General features: G+C 32.1%; 1 protein-coding gene across 5 annotated transcripts in view; it reads left to right on the top strand.

The window, feature by feature from the left end:
- AGPAT5 (1-acylglycerol-3-phosphate O-acyltransferase 5) overlaps positions 1-20,868 on the top strand; it is a 99,590-nt gene that overhangs the window by 42,777 nt on the left and 35,945 nt on the right. Inside the window, exons 7-10 of one of the 5 annotated variants that reach the window (XM_031951138.1) lie at positions 10,152-10,313; positions 11,428-11,551; positions 12,435-12,642; positions 16,863-20,276. In XM_031951138.1, coding sequence (XP_031806998.1) covers positions 10,152-10,313; positions 11,428-11,551; positions 12,435-12,642; positions 16,863-17,003 — 635 coding nt within the window. In that variant the 3' untranslated portion in view covers positions 17,004-20,276. Of the gene's footprint in view, positions 1-10,151; positions 10,314-11,427; positions 11,552-12,434; positions 15,275-16,862; positions 20,277-20,868 lie in introns of those variants that run through there. The other 4 variants (XM_031951137.1, XM_031951140.1, XM_031951139.1 and 1 more) reach the window with 4 other exon arrangements.

Raw genomic sequence — 20,868 nt, 5'->3', positions numbered from 1 at the left:
TGGAGGGAGAACTGATGAAATTTGGCTGGCTGATTAGGTATGGGGGTTTGGGAGGGAGTGGAGTCATTGAGAGGCAAGTGAGGGTGACCAGAAAAATGATGATGTCCTTCGCAGACATGGATGTTTGGAGGAGAAATGGTTTTTTGTTACTTTTTTAAAAAAAAAAAAAAGGTTGGATGGAGCCAATTTATTTTTCTTAATAAGTTTTAAAATTAACTAATGTAGCCCATAATAATGCTCATTTTTTAAAAAACCAATCTGAAATCTGATTTTCATAATATCCATGTGAAATGTTTGGGAATTATGTCTTCTTTTAAGAGACAAGGAATCAGGTAGGTTGGAACTTGCTAAACAAATTATTGTTTGTCAAGTAAATTATTAAACAAAGCAAATTATTGTCCAGAGTGTACAATTTTATTTCTACATTCTGTGGTTCCTGGTTATTATTTGATCATCTACTTTTTTTTTTCTGTGAAAAGTAGGGTTCTATAAGAAGTCTTTTAAAAAATTACATAAACAATTTGCCTTATCAAGTTAAAACTTTTAAATACTAATTTGTTGAAATTCTCACCTTTTCTTATTTATTGGTGAATGAAGTTCATTATTTTTCCTCCACTGTGCACAAGGGAAGTTAAGCTTTCTGGACAATGTAATCTTAAGATATAAGTACATTGAAAAACTCTTCTTACTTTTCTCTTGATATTGAAAAGATGCCAGTAGTACAAACTTTTATCCATCACATTTTATTACATGATAGTGCATCTTCTTTTATGCTTATACAATTATTTGATAAGAGTCCATTATTTTGCTTCTTTATAATTTATTGTTTGTAGTATGTTTTAGCCAACTCCTGGCTACCAGGCACCACTCCCTTGGCCTCTGGGTGGCAGTCAACTCTAACTTTTTGGACACTATACAATTCCACAACTAGGCAGTCACATATTATCATCTTTGGAAAACTGCGGTAGTCTGGGACCAGCTCTCCCACCTTTTCGATTTTGCTACCAACTCATATATTGAAAATGTCTATATAAGACTATAAGACAGATGTACAGACACACACATTATATATATGCATACATTCACAGAGAAGCTCTTTAGATTGTTTATCAAATAATAAGTTGTTTGTTTTTTAGACATATATTGAAAATATATATAAGACAGACAGATGGACAGACACACACATTTTTTATATATATATGCATACATTCACAGAGAAGCTCTTCAGATTGTTCATCAAATAGTAAGTTGTTTGTTTTTTAAAGAAGGTATTCCATTGTAAAGGAGACTATATGTTTTCAAATCTTTGGCTTGCTTCTAGTGTGATGTGGGATTTTTTGCTTCCATAGAAGTTCTACTTTGAATGCCCCCTTGTGGCATGGAGATGACTCTGATTTCTCAAAAGCTTTGCCAGTGAAATACAAGCTTTGGCAGCTTCTATCAAGCTGAAAAGTTTTAAAATATGGTTTCATTGACAAACTCTTATCTTCTCTCTGAGATCCAGTCTAAGCAGATATGGAGAGGTTTGACTCTGATAGGTTCTATCATTATAGGTGAAAAGAGCTTTTTTATTTATTCATAATAAAATTGGAGGAAGGGGGAACGCTTTCAGCTGGATGGCATAAAGAAATGTTATTTATTTGTAGAAAAAATTTTTTTTAAATCATTTCCCTGAATCGCTTAAAAGTCACTAAAATATTACCTAGAAAAACTAAAGAAATTGATTTTATTTTTATGTTAAAGATATTAAGGATATTCCATTGTTTTAAAATTTCAAGTTCTTAAATTATTATGTGTGAATATTCTGTTGCAGAGCTGGAGTTAATGTTATGAAACTATAACAACAGCTAAAATTAGGATTTTAAGTACTAAAATATAGTACTTTAAAATTTGCACTGTGCTTTAAATATATTATTTTAGTTGATACAACCACCTTGTGAGGGAGGTGCTATTATTATGTTCATTTTGTATATGAGGAAAGGGTGGGAGATTGCTATAACTGTGTCTAAAATAGGAATAAAAACTCAGTAGAATTTATAAACTTCTTTAAAGTCATGTTCCACTAAACAGAATTACATATAACAGATGGCAGAAAATGCTTCTCCCCATTAGGGTCTTATTATTTTTAACTATTGAAATTGAAATAACATATTTAACTTGTTAATGAGAAATACTTTTTGGGCTAACTAATATACTATGCTTTTTATCATACTACTCAGTCAAAAGAAGCAGGGGAATTATTTTAAGTAGTAAAAGGAAATTACTTATTTTTCTGTCTTGTATCTTTTTTTTCCAAATTTATTTTTTAGTCTGAGCATATCCAATGATGTGAACATTTTCATTTATATGGTAAGATAGAAAAAGAAAATTAGAAGCAAAATTGTAGATTTGCCTTTTTTAAAAAGTATATAATTCAATCTGTAGCTTTCAAATCTGTCCTGGTTGTGTTTTTCTGGTCTTCAAAACTGTATTATTTGAAAATGAATTTAAAATTAGCAAATGTTTACTAAGCCTCTTCTATGGTTTAAAAAACTTGCTAGTAATATAAAAATAACAATCCTTCATTGTAGAAGGACTTAACAAATGAATAAAGAATACACATAAGTTAGATTAAAGGCAATATAATAGATAAGAGTGCCAATTCTGGAGTCAGGAAGAGTTGGGTTCAAATCCAGCCTCAGACACTTGCTATGTGACCCTAGGGAAATGATTTCCATGTTTGCCTTAGTTTCCTCATCTGTAAAATGAGCTAGAAAGGGAAATAGCAAACCATTCTAGTATCTCTGCCAAGAAAACCCAAAATGGGGGTTATAAAGAGACTATAAACAACAGATTATAACTGCTAAAATGTAAAGTGCCTAATGAGGCAGCATAGGAAATTTAATTTATAGAAATAGGAAGATGAATAGAATGTAAGGTTCATGAAGACACGGACTGATTTTTTTATGTGTCGCTAGTGTCTAGGATTACCTCATAAGTGACAAATACTAGTTTGAAAATATTACTATATTGAGAGTAATAAAAGGTATCCCTAGGAATTTAAAGGTATGTACTCCAATGAAGTAAAATACTGTTTTAGTATGTTGTTTTTCAGTTGAGTCCTTTACATCAATAGCATGCCATCCCCCCAATTTTGTTCTAGCCTCTTTGCAAAATTTTCAGCTATGAATTTCATTAGCAAAACTTTATTACAGGATTTTAAAAAATGCCTGCTTTTATGGATCTCAGCAAGAAGTCTCTTTTTTCCAGCTTTATAGATGAATATTGCTTTCATCTGGACTTCCAAATTGGATAAGATTTAGTAGCCTGAGAAGGAAAATTTTTTCTGATTAAGTTCTTAATTATTTTTTTAGGTTTGACTGAAAATAAATTAAGCCACTTCCTTTCCAGGATTTAAATTAAATATGCTGGTTTTTCTTTTTCCTTTTTTTCATATCAGTCCTTCTCCATTGTTAAAATGCTTTTGCAGTGAAATTGCACTATTTATGGTCTCTGTGCAACTAATTCCTTTAGAAGTAGATAGTAGCCAAAGGAAAAAAGTTAACACTTTCTAAGTATGCTTTTTTCCAAGTGAGGAATAAAATATGATGGATAGAATATTGAATTATGAGTCAGAAAAGATTTGTACTTGAATTCCTTCAGGTAATTTTTAGCTTTGCAAGCACTGGTCTGTCTGTCTGTCTCTCCTTTGGACACTCAGTTGCTTCATTTGTTGAATAGGAAAAATATTTGTATGATACTTATTTTAAAATATTGCTAAGAAGTTCAAATGGGATAATGTGCTTAGTAAACCTCAAAGTTTTAATAGCTTTTGTTAACAGTAAGATCATGAGATATTAAGAGTAGTACGCATACTTCTTTATATACATAGATATTTTGTTGGAGAATTATGTCAATATTCTTGGGACCTTGGTTTGTAAAATGAGGAGTTTGGACTAGTAGATAGATATAAGGTTCCTTCAGCTCTAAATTTATCATCCTTTGAGCCTTAAGATGTGATTGTTGTCTCATTAGTTAAAAACTCCCCTTATATAAGCTTTGGAAGAATTTCAGTTCAAAAAGATTTAGTCACAAAAGTATGAGGAACACAGAACAGTGTGTATAATGTATTGTTCTTAGATGATAAGTACCTATACAAGTCTTCTCAGTTCATCTCGAGTATTCTAATAGCTCTTGTGTCATTTGGTAGCTATGTGATCTGGAGTTTTTGTTTTATTTTTAATGATTTAATGATTTAATTTAATTTTAATGATCATGTTGAGATGCAACAAAGCATAATGGATAGAAATCTGGCCTCAAAGTTAGGAAGACTTGGGTTTAAAATCCTTTCTCTTCATGAACCCAGTTAGAAAAGTCACATGATTTTAGCCCTCTGTATGGCTATATAAATTGTAGAAAAAGATACTGACTTGATTGGTACAGATTTTTTTTTAACCCAGAAAGTTCCCTATACTAATGAAATCACAGATCCTGTTTCTTTCCCTATACCCTATGACTATATTAATTCTTTTTCTCATGGTGAACCATACTTAAATTTCTGACATAAATTCAATTTGATTGTGATGAATTTTTAAAATGTTGCTGATTTTTACTCTAATATTTTTTGAATCGTTATGTATTATCATTGGCTTATGGTTTTCTTTCTTTGTGTTACTTTTCCCTAGTTTACATATTATTAGTAATATGGTTGTCTCATGAAAGTAATTAGTCATAAATTTTTCTGTACCCGAATCCCAAAAGGAAATTTTTTTTTTTTTTTTTTTAAAAGAAAAAGGACCTGAATGGTACAAAAAAACATTTATAGCGGCCCTCTTTTTAGGGCAGAGGATTAGAAAATGAAGGGGATTCTCATCAAATGGGGAATGGCTGAATAAATTATGGTATGTAATTATGCTGGCATATTATAGTTCTGTGGGAAATGATGAACAAGATGTTCTCAGAAAAAACTGGAAAGTACTCTATGAACCTCAGCAAACAAAGTGAAATGTACTGAGAACAAAGTAATAGCAATATTTGTGGAAATATCAGCTGTGAAGACTGCTCTTCTCAGCAATATAATGATCTGTGATTAATCTGAAAGACTTTTGATGAATTGTGTCTGAATACAGATTGAAGCATACTCTTTTTTTTTTTTTTTTTAACTATTGTTCTTGAAGGCTTTGGGGGTGGGAGAGTCTGTTTTCTTTCGCAACATGACTTTTAATGAAATGTTTTGCATAACTTGACATGCCTTTTTAATGGGGCTTAGGGTAGGGAGGAAGGGAGAGAATCTGGAACTCAAAAAGTTTTAAAAACAAATGTAAAAAAATTGTTTTACATGTAACTGGGAAAGAGAAAAACATTAAAAAAATTTTTATGTATCAGTTTTTAGAACAATTTGTGTAGTATAGCTATCTTTTTGTTTAGAAGTTTATGGTAAAGTTCATCTTTAACTTCATTTGTACCAGTTATTTCATTGGTAGTTCCTTTATATTTAATTTCTTTATAGCTAATTTTAAGTTCTTTCTGAAAGTGAATTTATTTGTTAATTTAATTTTTCTAAAGAAGGAAATGAATGAAAAAAATCATTTATCAATTCTGTGTTCACATAAACCTTCACTTCCTTTAAATTTCAGTTTTACTGCCATGATTATCTGTAATAGATTATGCTAATTCTTTTTATTTTCTGATGTGATTTTATCTTGTTCATTTTATATAGTAATCTGATTTTTCTTCCTTCTTTTTTTAATAAGATAAATTAAGGATTAATTTTTGACAGTAGTTTCTCTTCTTTTTCCAACCCATTTTATATAGCTATCAAAATAATCAAAGTGTATCTCTAAGCATATTACCCCTTTTGAAGGATTTTCAAAGTCCTCAGTTTGCTCTTTAGAGCTCATCACATTTTGGTTCTGTCCTATTTCCAGACTTACTTCATGTTGCATGTCTTGGCACACATTATATTTCAATCAAACTCTACTATTTGCTTCTCCCTCCTCTCTCCTACCTCAGTGCTTTTGCATGTTTTGCATGCTGAGAAAAACTACTTGTCACCACATCGAAATCCTTTCTTGATTGCCTCTAATTTAGTGATTTTTCTTTGATTATAGAATATGTGTAAGTGTGGTAAAGAAGAATATAAGCTATTCAAGAATAGGTCTGTTTTTTATTTGTCTTTTTATTCCTGGTGCTTTGAACATAGTTTGTGTAAACTAAGTAACTATTATTGTAGTACATTTTATTTTTAATAGCTTTTTATTTTCAAAACACATGCAAAGATGGCTTTGAATTTCAACATTCACCCTGGCAAAACCCTTGTATTCCATATTTTTCTCCCTCTCTTCCCACCCTCTAGAGAGTAAGTAATGCAATACATGTGTAACACATTTTAACAATTATATTATCTTCTGTTGTCTTCCATCAGAAGACATGCATAGTATAGAATCAACAGTGGAATCACATCGTTGATTCTAGCGCAGATTTTCAGTACCTGAAAGACCTTAGATAATTCCTCTGAATAGCTTCATTTTTCTTACCTGTGAAATGGGTGAATTGGATTAAAGAATCTCTTAAATTCCTTCCTGCTTCATTGCTTAATGATCTGGATTCACCAGACCTCAACTTTGTCAGAGTCCCTAGGAGTCATCTAGCCCAACTTCTTTTACAATGCAGGAATCTTTTCTAAAACATCTCCCCAAAAATGGTATCTATACTTCTGGTTAAGCAACTTCAGTAATGGAAACTCACAAGAAAATTCTTTTATTATTTATTTAATCATTTGATATTGTTTCAGCTTTTCCTGTGCTATACTACTATTCTTCATCCTAACTGTGACCTTCAATTTCCCTTGCCCCAGTTTTCTTCCAGGTCATACTATCTGCACTGGATATAGCCTCCACCCTTTCTTATATTGACTTCATCCCAAATCCCTACTCTTTTACTGTGTTATCATTAATCATATCTTGCCAAACTGCATTTGTGGATTACACCACTTGTACTCTTCTCATTCTCTATCTTTAATCCTATTGACATTGAGTGCTAAAGAAAATCACAAACTTTTGCTCACTAGGTCCACTAAAATTTTGCTGTATAATCTCAACTGTGCCCTCACTGTATCAAGGTTGTGTTTACACTTCCCTTATAAATTATCTATCTAGGCTCCCTGTGTAGCATTTTTTTATGCCTCTCCAAACTTCTCATGGTCTTCCTTCTTTCACCCTCTCAGCTGAGAATGTTTCTTCATATTGCACTTGAAAAAAAATGACTTCTTTCCTCTTTCTTCATTTCACTTTACTCAAATATCTTTTCCCACTGACTCTTCCTTCACCCTGTTTCAGGTGAAGCATGTCTCTTTTCAAGGCAAACCTTTATACATGGATATATATACACATCCCATTCCATTTCATTTCTAGTAAAATGTGTTTGCTACTTTCCCTACACTCATTTATTTTTTGACTCTGTCTATGTGCTTCCCTGCTTTCTGTAAATATACCTATTTAATCATTTAACTGAAACTGTTCTCCCAGGTTACCACTGATCTCTTCCATGCCAGATCTGACAGTACTTGATTCAGTTCTCCTTTTTGACCTTTCCATAGCATTGGTTACCTACTTTTCCTTGATATATGCCCTTTTTTAGGTTTTCTGGTACTCCTGTTTTATTTTTCCTTTTGCTAATTTATTTGACTGTTCCTTCTCAGTCTTCTTTGTTGGATCTCCATATCTCCATCATGACTTTTAACCATGGGATGTTTCCCAAGGCTCTATCATCTATATTATTTTATGTAGTGTTTTCATCTCTATGCAAACAATTTTCAGAACTACTTGTCCAGTCTTACTCTTGCTGCTGACTCCAGCTATACCTATCTGACATTTCAAATTTAAAACTTCCAATATGTTCAAAACTGAATTCACTAAATTTCCCTCTTCCTAACTGATTACTATTGAAACTTCCACTATCCACTATCCAGTCACCTAGGTTCATATTGTTAATCTTTGATCCGCTCTCATTTTTTATGTCTAATGTATTGTGAAGCTCCACTTTTCGCAACATCTCTCTTATACGCATTTTCTGATCCTGCTTTTACTCTGTTGTAGATCTTGATCTCCTAGACTAGCTGGTCTTTCTACTTTGAGTAGGTTAGAGATGACGACGACGACGACTACTACTACTACTACTACTACTACTACTACTACTACTACTACTACTAGTTAATACTCCCCTTTTATCCCACCAGTGGCCCTTTGATACCTCCAGGATTAAATATAAAATACTCCTTTGGGATTGTAAAATTCTTCACAGTCTCCAGTCTTCTTAACTTTTTATTTTTTTCTGTGTATTTTGTAGACCGGTGACACAGGCCCTGTAATATAACACTCCAAGACTGCATTTTCTCTGAATGCCTCCCATGCCTAGAGTCCTCTCCTTATCTTCACCTTCTGGTTTTCTTCAGTTAAAATCTTACCTTCAAGAAGCTCTTTCCAGTCCCCCTTAATATTAGTGCCTTCACTCTGAGATTATTCCAGTTTGTGTGATGGGTGTGTCTATACATGTACACACACACACACACACACACACACACACAATTGTCTATATGTTTTTTTCTGCATTAAAATGTGCCAAGGACTCTGCCTTTCTTCATTGTGCCTGGCACAGGGAAAAAATTCTTGGCTTATCAAGGAAAATCATTCCATTTTAATTTTATATTAAGGCAAATTTCTATGTAAATTGACTTAAAATACATTCTATCTTAGTATGCTTGTAGAGTTGGGGAGGGAGTAAGTAAGAGATCTAGCCGTATTTATAATACAAAGGAATTTGTAAAGTTCATTTACAAAGAATTGGGTTTTCAAACATTTTCTCCCACATTTAAGGTTAGTTTTAAATTGTGAGTATACACACACATACTTATTATGTATATATACTAATGTATGTATTTTTTAGTTTGTTGTTTGTTATATCCCTTGTGAAACATGGCCTGTGGTGGTTTAGATATATAGTGAATCATGTGAGTTATAGCCTCACTCATCAATGAGGATAGCTCATTGAGCCAGTAGTTCCAGAGCTTAGTATGTTAAATCCCTCAGCTTCAGACTGTAGGATAGATGGTAAGAAGAGTTGGAATGAAAAACATGGTCTATTCTGATTAATAGATATAAATTTATAGATGTAATCAAGTTTCTTATACCACTTAAATATAAAATTACTAGAGGAACCATTTGAAAGAGTCATAACACATTGTTAGACCCAGAAAGGCACTGAAAATCCATTAAAAAGTTAGTGGGGGCAGCTAGATGGAGCAGTGGATTAGAGCACCAACCCCTGAAAACAGGAGGACATGAATTCAAATTTGGCCTCATTTAACACTTCCTAGCTGTATTACCCTGGGCAAGTCACTTAATCCCAATTGCCTCAGCAAACCAAACCAAAACAAACAAACAAACAAAAATTAATGGCTCCAAGCATTAGGAATTGAGAGTGCAAAAGAATTTTGTTAAGTCTTTTTCACTCATGTTATAGAACCTTCCTAAGGAAGGTATTATTTATAAATGAAATCTTAGTGATAAACTAGTCCAATCCCCTTATTTATGGAACTGAAAGTGTTACATAGGTAATAAGTAATAAAATCAGTATTAGAAACCAATATTATTTCCAAATACTCTCACAAATATTGATACTTCCAATTCTCCTTTTCCTATCTATTTCCTCTATCTCTTATATTCACCCCTTAAAGCTCATCACTTTTTGGAGACTTCAAGTTAAGCACTTTTTGTTGACTCTTAACAATTTACTCCCAAAAAATTATACTTGAAATATAAAATTACACTACAGTTCTCCACCTCCCATCCCAAGTCTAAACTTTTCTGTCTGTGGACAAAATCCTGGCAAGAAAGCTTTTAAGATGAAGGTAGGAATTTTAAGAAGAAAATAAGTCTGGTTAGAGATTTTCTCAATAACCTGAGGTATTGTGAGGGTAAGTATTAGAGAGGAAATTGATCCGAAATAGGTAAAAATTTAAGATTGTGCATATTTGGGCTATTCCTGGCAATTAAAATGAACCCTCTACATAAGTTTAATTTTAAAGTTAAAATAGATACAAATCTATTCACACAGAAAGTTTTGTTAATTCTTTATTCTTTCACTTTTGTGGAATTTTGTTTTTCCTTCCTTAGGCCTTGCAGTGTTAAAACATGTCTTGACACCAAGAATAAAGGCAACATATGTTGCCTTTGACTGTATGAAAAATTACTTGGATGCAATTTATGATGTTACAGTAGCTTATGAAGGTACTGTGGATCAAACGGGAAAGAGAAAAGAAGCACCTTCTATGGCTGGTGAGTGATATTTTCACTTTACTAATTTTATTTTATTTTTTAATGGAATTTTACATAGATGTATAAGTTTTATCAGATGCATTAAAAAATAAAATTTTTAAATTAAACTGAAATTTTATAACCCGAGTTTATTTCCCATTTAAACTGTAAGCTTCTTGATGGTATATACTGTACTTTTGCCTTTCTTTCTCTTTGTAGAAATAGTGTAGTACTTAATACTTTGGACATGTTTAATATAAACACTTGTTGACTGACTGATTTATAATCCCTAGGATGTACCTTCTTTTCAAATACAGGGATTCCATAATCTTTTTTTTTTTTTTTTTTGAGGCAATCATCCTCCACAAATTACAATAATAATTTTTAAAAAGCTCAGAAATCATATTTCTTCCCATTGGAATTTTCCCATTTCTATTTACCCTTCTACTTTTATATTCGTATATGCAACTTTTTTTTTTTTTCTCTAACACCATAATCAAATAATGCTTGTATTATAACCCCAATTTTCTTTCCTATTCGAGGACATATGCCTATCTAGTTAAAAGACTGTTCTAAAGTGTTTGGCTAGGAATTGTAGTAATTAAATAATTCTTGGTCAATTATATTATGCAGCTAAATATTTCTTGGAAATTTTAGAGCAATAGACTAAACAGTTAACTAATTCCAATGAGTGGGAAAACAAAATTGGCTGAATCATCAAGATTTCAAAGAGTATCCTGCTTTTGTTTAGGTTTTATTATAACAGGTAGAGAAGATTACATCTGAAGAGAAGAATTGGTCTTGCTGCATTCTAACTTCCTTTTCCTTTATGGCCTAGAATCCCTAGTTTTTTCAACTGTCTTGACTTTCACAGGATCTTTTCTTGCTGCATCATTGTGAAAACAGATTCAATATTTTAATATCTTCCTGTTATTATCGGAATTTTATAATTTTCTTTATTATTATGTGAAAAACATAATTCATCATCAATTTAATTATAATGCTTCCCAAAGTTATGGCAGAAGTAGAATAATCAGATTTCTACTATTCTGTATCAGTATGAAAAACAAAAAGCATTAGTTTTCTATTTGTTTTATTAAAACAGAAATGAGTTTCATGTCTTTCTTTCCTTCAGAATTTCTCTGCAAAGAATGTCCAAAAGTTCACATTCATATTGATCGCATAGACAAAAAAGATGTCCCAGAAGAACAGTTGTCTATGAGAAGATGGCTTCATGACCGCTTTGAAATAAAAGATAAGTAAGTGACATGTATACATACTTAAAACCATTCTGCATGTGATTGAACATCTTCAACCTTCTCAAGAAAATTTTAATGTAAATGTCTATTAGATTTATGAGTAAATTAGATGTCTTCATTTTTATGTCCCTAAAAGAATTTAAAAATTGAATTGATGGGTTTTTTTTTTTTTCATTTTGAGTTATTTTCCACACATAGATACAAATTTTTAAAAGAAAAAAAAAGAATTATATCATGATTAATAGATGAAACAGAAAAAATACAAAAATGCCTTTAGTCTTATGTGATCCCTTTCTGCTTCTGCATTGATGGTTATGGGGTTGGAAAAGGAGAGAGTAGATCATGAATTGGATAACTTTTATACCATTGGTAAATATTAATATTCATGAGATTTCTTGTTCAGTTCCAACAATTGTATATTATAGAATTTTATTCTATATATTTAATTCCATGGGTATTATTTATTCCTTGTATATTATGGAATTTTAGTCTTAATATTCTCATTTAAATGAAGTCTTTATTCAATTATTCTGTTTTTCCCCTTGTATATTACCCTTATAGTCATTATCCTTCCTCTGTCTGTGCCTAGTGTTACTTTGACTCTGCTGCCTGCTTTCTTCTCTTAAACCATTAGGATAGGATGAGATTTGAAGATCTCAAAGGGTGAGTGTCTTCACTGTAGGGAGACTGCATGGTTACTGTAGCTAAGCCCATTTCGCCAACTCCATTATTTTATACTTCTCTTTCTTAACTGTTGTGCCTAGGCAGACCTTGGAGGAGGTTGGTTGGATTCACAGGTTCCAACCCACAATGAAATTGAGAAAGAAGTTACCCAGGGAAAAAAAACCAAACAACTTTCTGCTTCTATTTTATGTATCTATAGGTTGCTGATAGAATTTTATGATTCACCGGATTCCCAAAGAAGAAACAAGTTTCCAGGGAAATGTATTAATTCCAAACTAAGCCTCAAGAAAACTTTGCCATCTTTACTATTCTTAGGTGGTCTGACTGCTAGTATGCTCATGACAGAATCTGGAAGGAAATTGTATGTGAAAACTTGGATATATGGAACCGTAATTGGCTGCCTGTTGGTTAGTATTAAAGTGTAAGCAAATGCTGTCTCCTATCAGTGGAATGTGCTATTCTGCCTCTTGAGAGGCAGCTGCACATTTCACCAAACTGTTTCCTGAATTTATAAAGAAGTGTAAATAAAGCCTTATTGATTGAACATTGGATAAGTTACAATTTGTGACTTCAGCCTATTTGTGGTTGGTCTTGGATAAGCATACGTAATTTTACAAGTTTACTCTTGAATTTGCTGTAAAATGAACAGATACGCTGTTATGTTATACTTTGCTTTCCCCATGAACTTAATGTCTGTATTGGATGAATTACAGAAGATTAATGGAAGTGTACAGCTTGTTATTTTTTATGTAATTCAAGTAGAAAATATTCCTGATAATAATTTGCAGTATATATTCTTCATCTTTTTTTTTTTGTTGTTGTTATTTCACGTTTTTTCCACACAACTTGTGACTGCATACTAATTACAGCTAACAAAGGTAGTGTTTTTCAGTTATGTGACTTTTTTTTTTTTTTCAGTGTGTTTTTTCACAGCAGTCTAAGAGATTAGTACTTAGATAATGAAATGTATAAAGAAACAAAAAAATGTTTATGGGGAAGAAGCTCTGTTTATCTAGTCTTTTCATTATTGCATTATTAATTGGTTTAATTATTTACATATACAAAACATTTTTAACAATCTCTTTTAATCAAAGCAGCCTAATTTGCACACCCTGTATTGTGCTTAAAAGAAAGTAATAAAGTATAATGAAAATTAAGTCTAAGCTAAAATTGTGACCTAATCAAATTGTAGGAAAGCATTTAAAAAAAAATTGTTCAGTTTAATAAAGATTTCAGTTAAGCTAAGTAGAACATACGTGCCATAAATAGTAGGTCATTTAAGTTTTCTGTTACTTCATAATTATCTGAGTAATCAATTTGAATTGTACATTCTCTTACTCTTGAATGGGTCAAGAGTATATTTGAGGTAACATAAAACACTCAAATGTTTCTACTAAACTTTTAAGCATGTGCCTTTTGTCTCCTAGACTGATTTTTAACTTTAGTAAAAAAAAAAAAAAAAAAAAAAAAAGATTTTTATTTTACTGTAGTATAATTCTATTGTATTTTCAGTAATTTTCACTTGAGATTGTAGTGTTGATAAGTATGGTTTACACAGTACATTATTAGTTAAAAAAAAAAATCCATAGTCAGCCAGTATTTGTCCTGCTTAAAATTGAACTTTTTGTATGGAAGTTCTAACTGCTACTGCCAATGCTCTTTGCAGTTGCCTCACGTCAAGAAATTTTTGTTCCTAGAGGCAAAGGGACATTTATTCCATCAAGCAGGACTAAGGGAATGATCTTCCTTTAAAAAAAAAAGTATTGCGTTTTCCCCCAATTCTGTTGAAAATCTTGACCTGGCCACAAAGTACATGATTAACATTTTCCTTCTTGATTCTCTGAGCTTTTATAGTTCCTTTTCTCTTTAATGGGATCTTTGTGGCTTATGGAATCTTATTAAGAAATTACATTTTGGCAACTGAGTCATTAAGCTCATCATCCATAGAACAAGATGTAGTTTTAAATAAATGTTTTGCTTTTGTTTTATTTCCATTCATTTATAGAACTTCTTTAAAGGTTCACAATTTTAGGTTTAGATTTGTTGACCCTGGGTTTTTGTTACTGAATTTACAGTGTCAGTAACTAAGGCAAGAGACACTAATTAAATCATGGTGAATCATGAAAACAATTACAGTGGATAATGTTTTAATATAATACAGTCTGCTTCTATGAACCAGGAGTGAGTAAACTATTTTAAATAGCAACTTTGTAGACTCAAGTGTGGCATATTTAAGCAGCATAGAATTGGTTTAACTCTGACACAGGAAGACCTGTGTGCAGTCTTTTGATGCCAAACTTATATGAAACTTTCTTTCATGTGAAATTTAAAACAAATTTTTAAATGTCTTTGGAAATGCTTTTAAGACAGATGCAGACAGAGACATGCTTTTAAAATACAGGTGCAGATACAGACAAAACTGACACACAAACACACCCTACCACACCACACACATACACTTTCCCTCCCCTCCACAAATGGTTAAACTTAGAATAATGTCAAGCTCCATAAAAATAATTGTGATACTTATTTTTCACCTAATAACTGGGTATCCAATTGATGTACCATAGGTAAAATTTTAAAGTTCATTACTGTTTAAATTATGTACATCTCCAGTTATACAAAGTTAACAGTGTGACTAGAATGAAAATCATCTTGAACATCCTACTTCTGACTACACTGATAATTTTTTTTCTCATACATTGGAAAAGCATAATAAAATAATTGTTGTTTTATTAAGTTCATTTGCTTATGTATCAAAATGTTTGGAAAATTAGTTACTCCTAACATGCACTGGTAATAACTTGAATTTCTCCTTATAAAAGTCAAGGACCCCCCATGCTCATATATTTTGTTTTTACTTTTAGTAAAATGTTCTCATGAAATCTCTTTAAGCTTTTGTTTGTATCATTATTGTTTGCAGCTGAATTATTGCTTAGTTATTCTTTACAAAATACAATCACTGTGCATGCATTTTATGCTTTTCAGCAAAAGGGTTTGTGTGAAAGTCGGCAAAATAAAAACTTTCCTTGTCTCTTATGTCTGTGCTACTTAAAATTTTGTGAGCCTGAAATAGTTCATGAGCAGTTATGTGCGAAGAATAGATGTGACTAGTTATGCTTTGAGAATTTTACAAATGGTAAGCCTTTCTTTTCTAAATTAGGAGAGAGCTATTTTTTCTAAGATGATCATACCCAAATGCATTTTTTTCCCCTGCACATCTAGGTCAAGAAATTTTGGAACAAACTTGCTGGCAACTTTATGGATAGTTATTAATGCAATAGTAAACTTAACCACTTGGTGATTTTAAAAGTCCAATGAGTAAGATTGCCAGTTCCAAATATTTTCACATTTTTTTATCCATGTTTTCTTAAATCAGTATGCCAAGTAATTTTATTAGCCATCTTTTATTCTTTTATAGTTTCTTTAATTTTACCTAATGAATGATTTTGCTGCTCTAAAGACAGATAGCAAGGCATAATTCTATGTAATTTCCCTTTTGCTAATTATTTAATTAAGATGGCTACAATAACCAAATTAACAATTTCATTGCAGACACTTAGAAACTTCTTGATAGGTGTCAAATGTGTATTTCATTGAAAACTTAGGTTTAGATAATATTTCATATATAATTTCAAGGCAGTTATTTAAACTCATACAAATTCTGTCTGTGATTAAATACAGTATTGGAAAAAGATATTTTTGACATTTTTTCCTAGGGATGCAAAATGTTTTTCAAGCACTTCTTTCTATTGCATAGAAATTTGTCTCATTATAAGTTATGTTTTAAGATGTAGTTAGTTGAGCCAGTTTACTTCTGTTAAGTAAAATATATTTTCAGATAAGAATTAAACTAATCAATGATATAACGGGCCATTTGAGGCAATTTAAATCACATACCAACGTATGATAGAAAAAATGCGAATGAAAAACTTGTAATTTGATCATCTTGATTGAGGAAGTTTCCAAATATATGATAGTACATAAGCAGAAGATCTGAATTAGTAAGTGAACTTTTCACTTTTCAGCTGCATAATTTGGAATACTGTGACCATATCATTTAGGTTTTTTTTTTCATATTTGTCACCATGAAATGCCATGTTTTTCAAGTAACTTTAGTGTAAATGAATGAAACATTTTACATTTTTGCAATAAGTACATAATTCCTAAAGTGCTTGAATATTAAGTCAAATGATTTTGTCATAATCCCCTATTCCATTTTTTAAAAATGAGTATGGTTTGGAGGGAGGGGACCTGGAATGAAATTCTGGCTCCAGCCTTTATTAGCAATATGACAATGGACAAGTTTCCATATCTGAATAAAGTGTATATTGCCTACCTCACAGGGTTGTTGTGAGGAAAGGTTGTTGTGTTGTAAAAGTTAGAGTGCTTTAGAAATTTGTTATTTTTTTATTGGTAATTAATGTGATACAGTGGGCCTTTGTAAGAATTTATTAATTATTATCATTTCATTACTCTTTTTAATAGTGTCTTTAATAGTGTCATCTGCATGTTCGTGTGTGTGTGTGTGTGTGTGTGTGTGTGTGTAGATGTATCATTATGTTTATTTAGGCTTTCATATTTGAAGATAATGCAACATCCTGATATGATTGTTATTTGTGTTCAGGCCCCAGCTGGAAAGATTTGCCTGATAGTCATGCCCACATTGTTCATACATGAAGAAGTCACAGAACACTGTGTAATGCAGTATTTGGTGATCCTGGAAGTTTTCAGGCCACCTTGGCTAGCCCCTTCCCATTCAGGATGAAAGTGCTCATGCTTAAAGTTCTTACTTCTATTCTGTTGTCAGAATTTTGAATGTAGATTTACTACTACCTCTATATCTTAATAAAGGTAAGAAAATCAGTTTTTAAATTGTACCTTATAGCCGGTTTTTAAATCTTTTGCAAAATGCATAGACTGAACCTAAGTAATTTTTTGCTTACTAAGATGGAATTCATAATGTGCAAGTAATTTTCAAATAGTGGTGTGGTAGAAAGAGCCCTTTGGGATCAGAAGAGTTCAGTGTAAATGCTAACTCTTAATACTACCTATGTGTGATCCAAGCTACATCACCCTTCTCCCTCCCCTCTCCCCTCTCGGCCTCACTTTCCTCATTTGTAAAATGAGGGAATTATACTAGATGAATTATTTTATTCTAAGCTTTATGAAACTATGATCTATAAAGCTTAAATTGGTATGACTTGATAATTTAGCATGTTTACCACAATTTTTGAACAAAATTTCATTGTTTAAAAATAATTGTGTGTGTTCTTTTAGTCATTCAGTGATGTGTGGGTATAATGACAAGTTTTAAAATTATTCCATTTTATAATATTTTCCCTTATCATTTAATAGAACTGTAACATTTTATAAAATTAAATTTGCTTTTTGTAATATTTATGGAAATGAAATGCTTCTTCAGTGTTTTTTTTCTATCATAAATACAGTATATTTTAAACAATTACCGTGGCCTTCATTTAGAAGTGAATGGTTAACTAAAAGAACAAAAGATTAAATTTAAACCTGGATTAAATCATAACGAATTATCATTCACAATTAGAAGAATTCCTCATTTTGAAATTTTCACTTGTTGCTATCTTATGGAAATGTTGGGGGGGATGGGTTATTAAAAATCCGAGATTTTCAGAAAAATAAATTTTAATTAAGAAATTTATGAAGGAAAAAAGAAGAGAAAAAAGCAAATTAACTAAATTATGATAATATAGTGGATAAGTCTCAAAAGGGAAAATAATGAATTGTTCTTAATGTTCTTTGTTGCAGAGGCATTAACAACATTTTGATCCAACAATCATCCTTTTCTCTAGGTAATCTAGGTTTTCTAAGAATTCTTGTTACCAAGAATAAAGTATCAATGTGTACATTTAATATCTTTGCTTGTGGAAATTACTTAATGTTGTTCTTCTGTCCCCCTTATTACCCTACACAAGAATCCTGCCTTTTCTAGTAATTCTGATCATCTAAAACAGTTTCATTCAATCTTACTTGCTATTAGTCTTAACATGTAATGCCCCTATTCAACTAAGATTGTAAGCATCTTGAAGGTAGGAGCTAAAAGAAATCCTATTTTGAATTTTTATATTTATTTGGGAAATTAGATTTTATTTAGATCACTTGGGCATTGGGAAAAATAAAAAAGGGAGAGAAATTGCTGCATGTTGGGAAATGGTTAACTTATCTTAAGTAATATACTACAGTTGGTTGGAAAGGAAATAGTACTCTTAATGGGTACTTTCCTCCTAAGTGTTAAAAGTAATTGAAACTGATCTATTAGAATTCTCAAAAGTCCTAAAAAATTGATTTAAATATCTACTTGATGGAAAGGGAGATCAGAGTAATTCTCTCTAGATCTTTAATTCCCAGCAAAAATAAGTAAATAAATAAAATTTTAAGAATTGTAGATGTTAAGGGTGTTGAAGGAAGGTGATAGAATATTTATTATCCCAGTCCTCTATCAAGTAGGATATTTCACAAAAGAGCTCTTTAGGAGTTAAAAAAAAAAGGGGTGGTGGTGTGGTAGTGGTGGTGGTTTGTGCTGAAGTATTTCACAAAAAAATATATAGTATTATAGTGGTGGGGATGATAATTCTTACAGAAAAACAAATACTATGCCCATACTATTGCCTGTGCCTAGGATAACTGGTTCCAATTTATACCAAATGAAATCCTACCCACTCCTCGGGGCCCAATAGATTTTCTTTTCCAATCAGAAGAGATTTCTTCCTTCTGAGACCATTCTTATCCTGTTCATTATCACAATTTATATGTGTGTATGTGTGTGTGCGCACGCATATGTGTGTGTGCATGTATGTTCAAGGTAATAGACCATGTCAGTCAAATATTAAATATGTGCTAAGTAAGCTCTGTAGCCCTTGGAGAGTCCATAATCTAATGGAAGACAACAAATTGAAAAAGTTGGGGGAGGAGTAGGAGACTTGGCCTGTGGGCATGATGAAGACCTGAAGATGGAAAATAATTGTCTTTTTTAGGCCTTCTCCTTAAATGAAGTATCTTATAAAAACTCTTCTGATGTCCACCCTCCATCCTATTCAATGGGTATGGGATATAAGGAACAGGTGGTACTGAGGAAGTATAAATTTCATAATTGATTTGATCTTGTGTGACATAGGGTCTCTGAAGACAGTGATGTCCATATCCTATTCTTTGTATCCCACCTACTTTGTTTCCTTTCACATTAATAAGCACTTCAGTGTTTTTAAATTTTTCTCTTACTCATTCTACATCTGTAGTACTGGTATCTTCAGATATTATTCAGATTCCCAGAGGAGGGAAACCAGAATTGTGAAATGTCTTGAATTTATGCCAAGAGAATCAATAGGTGGAATGGAGATATTTAATCTGAAGAATTTTTTTAAGAATTAGATGCTAATCATCCCCAAGTATGTGAAGAATTGTAAAGTAGTATAGTATTTGCTCTTTTTTAGTCCCAAAGGACAGGACTAAAAATAGTGGGTAGAAGTTGCAAAGACTCAAGTTTAGAACTAAGTAAAGAAGACTTCCCCAACAATCAAGCTCTGTAGAAATTGAATGAGCTGCAACAGGATGATAAGGAGCTTCCCTTTATTGAAGATCTTCAAAGGCTAGATGATTGACCATTTATCCATTGGATTGTAAATTTATTTTGGTTTGGGCTGACTAAAATGCTCTATTATCAGCATCTCTTTTGGCTGAAACTCTGTGGTTCTGTGATTTGGATAAAAGTGTCAGAGAAATCTCTTAAGTGTGATGAATTTCAGATAATTGCATATCTTTGGTGATGAAAGTAAGATGAAAACATTGCTCTCCATCTCCTCTTTACTATAAAAGCTCTTTTGCATATTTTTCATGTGAGGTAATTTACCTCCATTTCTCCCTTTCCTAGTGCATACTCTTTATTCCTGGGTATCCCCTTTTCCCCACCCTCCCATCATATTGAAGCGGGAGTAAACGGTTTGCTTTACTAAAGTTGTGTTCCCTTTAAGAAATTGTATTTCCTTTTGATCTGAGATCTCTTTCAGAGACTCAGCCTCTCCTGGGGAAGGCATATCCCCGCCAGACTAGTTATCTTTCCAGGATGCCAGTGCCTTTGATTCAGTTAGAAATCCTGGTCAAAAAGCACTTTGAAGTGTTGTTAATTCCAATAAGAGATCTAGGCTAAAAAGAGATAAGAATTGTTGCTCATTGGGAAGAAAAAAGAAATAAAATCTTGTGAATGTTATAATAAGGCAAAAAGTCGCAACTTCCATGATCTCACAGATTGATAAAGTTGGGAAGTCTCTAATCCATCTATATAACAAAGCCAACAAGAGATTATCAAGCCATCACTTGATTCTCATAAAAAATATTGTAGGTGACCTAAGGGGGTAGTGGAGGGCAGCTCCATGGCATAGTTGATAAAGTACCAGACCAGAAGTCAGGAAGACTTCTCTTCCGGAGTTCAAATTAGTTTTCAGTTACTTACTAGCTCTTTAATCCTGAGTAAGTAACTTAACCTCATTTGCCCCAGTTCCTCATCTACAAAATGAGCTGGAGAAGGAAATGGTAAAGCCAGTATCTTTGCCAAGAATACTCCAAATGGGGTCAGAAGAATAGATAACATCAATAGCATAGAT

The sequence above is a fragment of the Sarcophilus harrisii genome, chromosome 2, assembly GCF_902635505.1.
Source record: "Sarcophilus harrisii chromosome 2, mSarHar1.11, whole genome shotgun sequence".
NCBI classification, from domain to species: domain Eukaryota; kingdom Metazoa; phylum Chordata; class Mammalia; order Dasyuromorphia; family Dasyuridae; genus Sarcophilus; species Sarcophilus harrisii.
The sequence above is the reverse complement of the archived record's forward strand: the minus strand, read 5'-3'. Positions and strand labels throughout refer to the sequence as shown.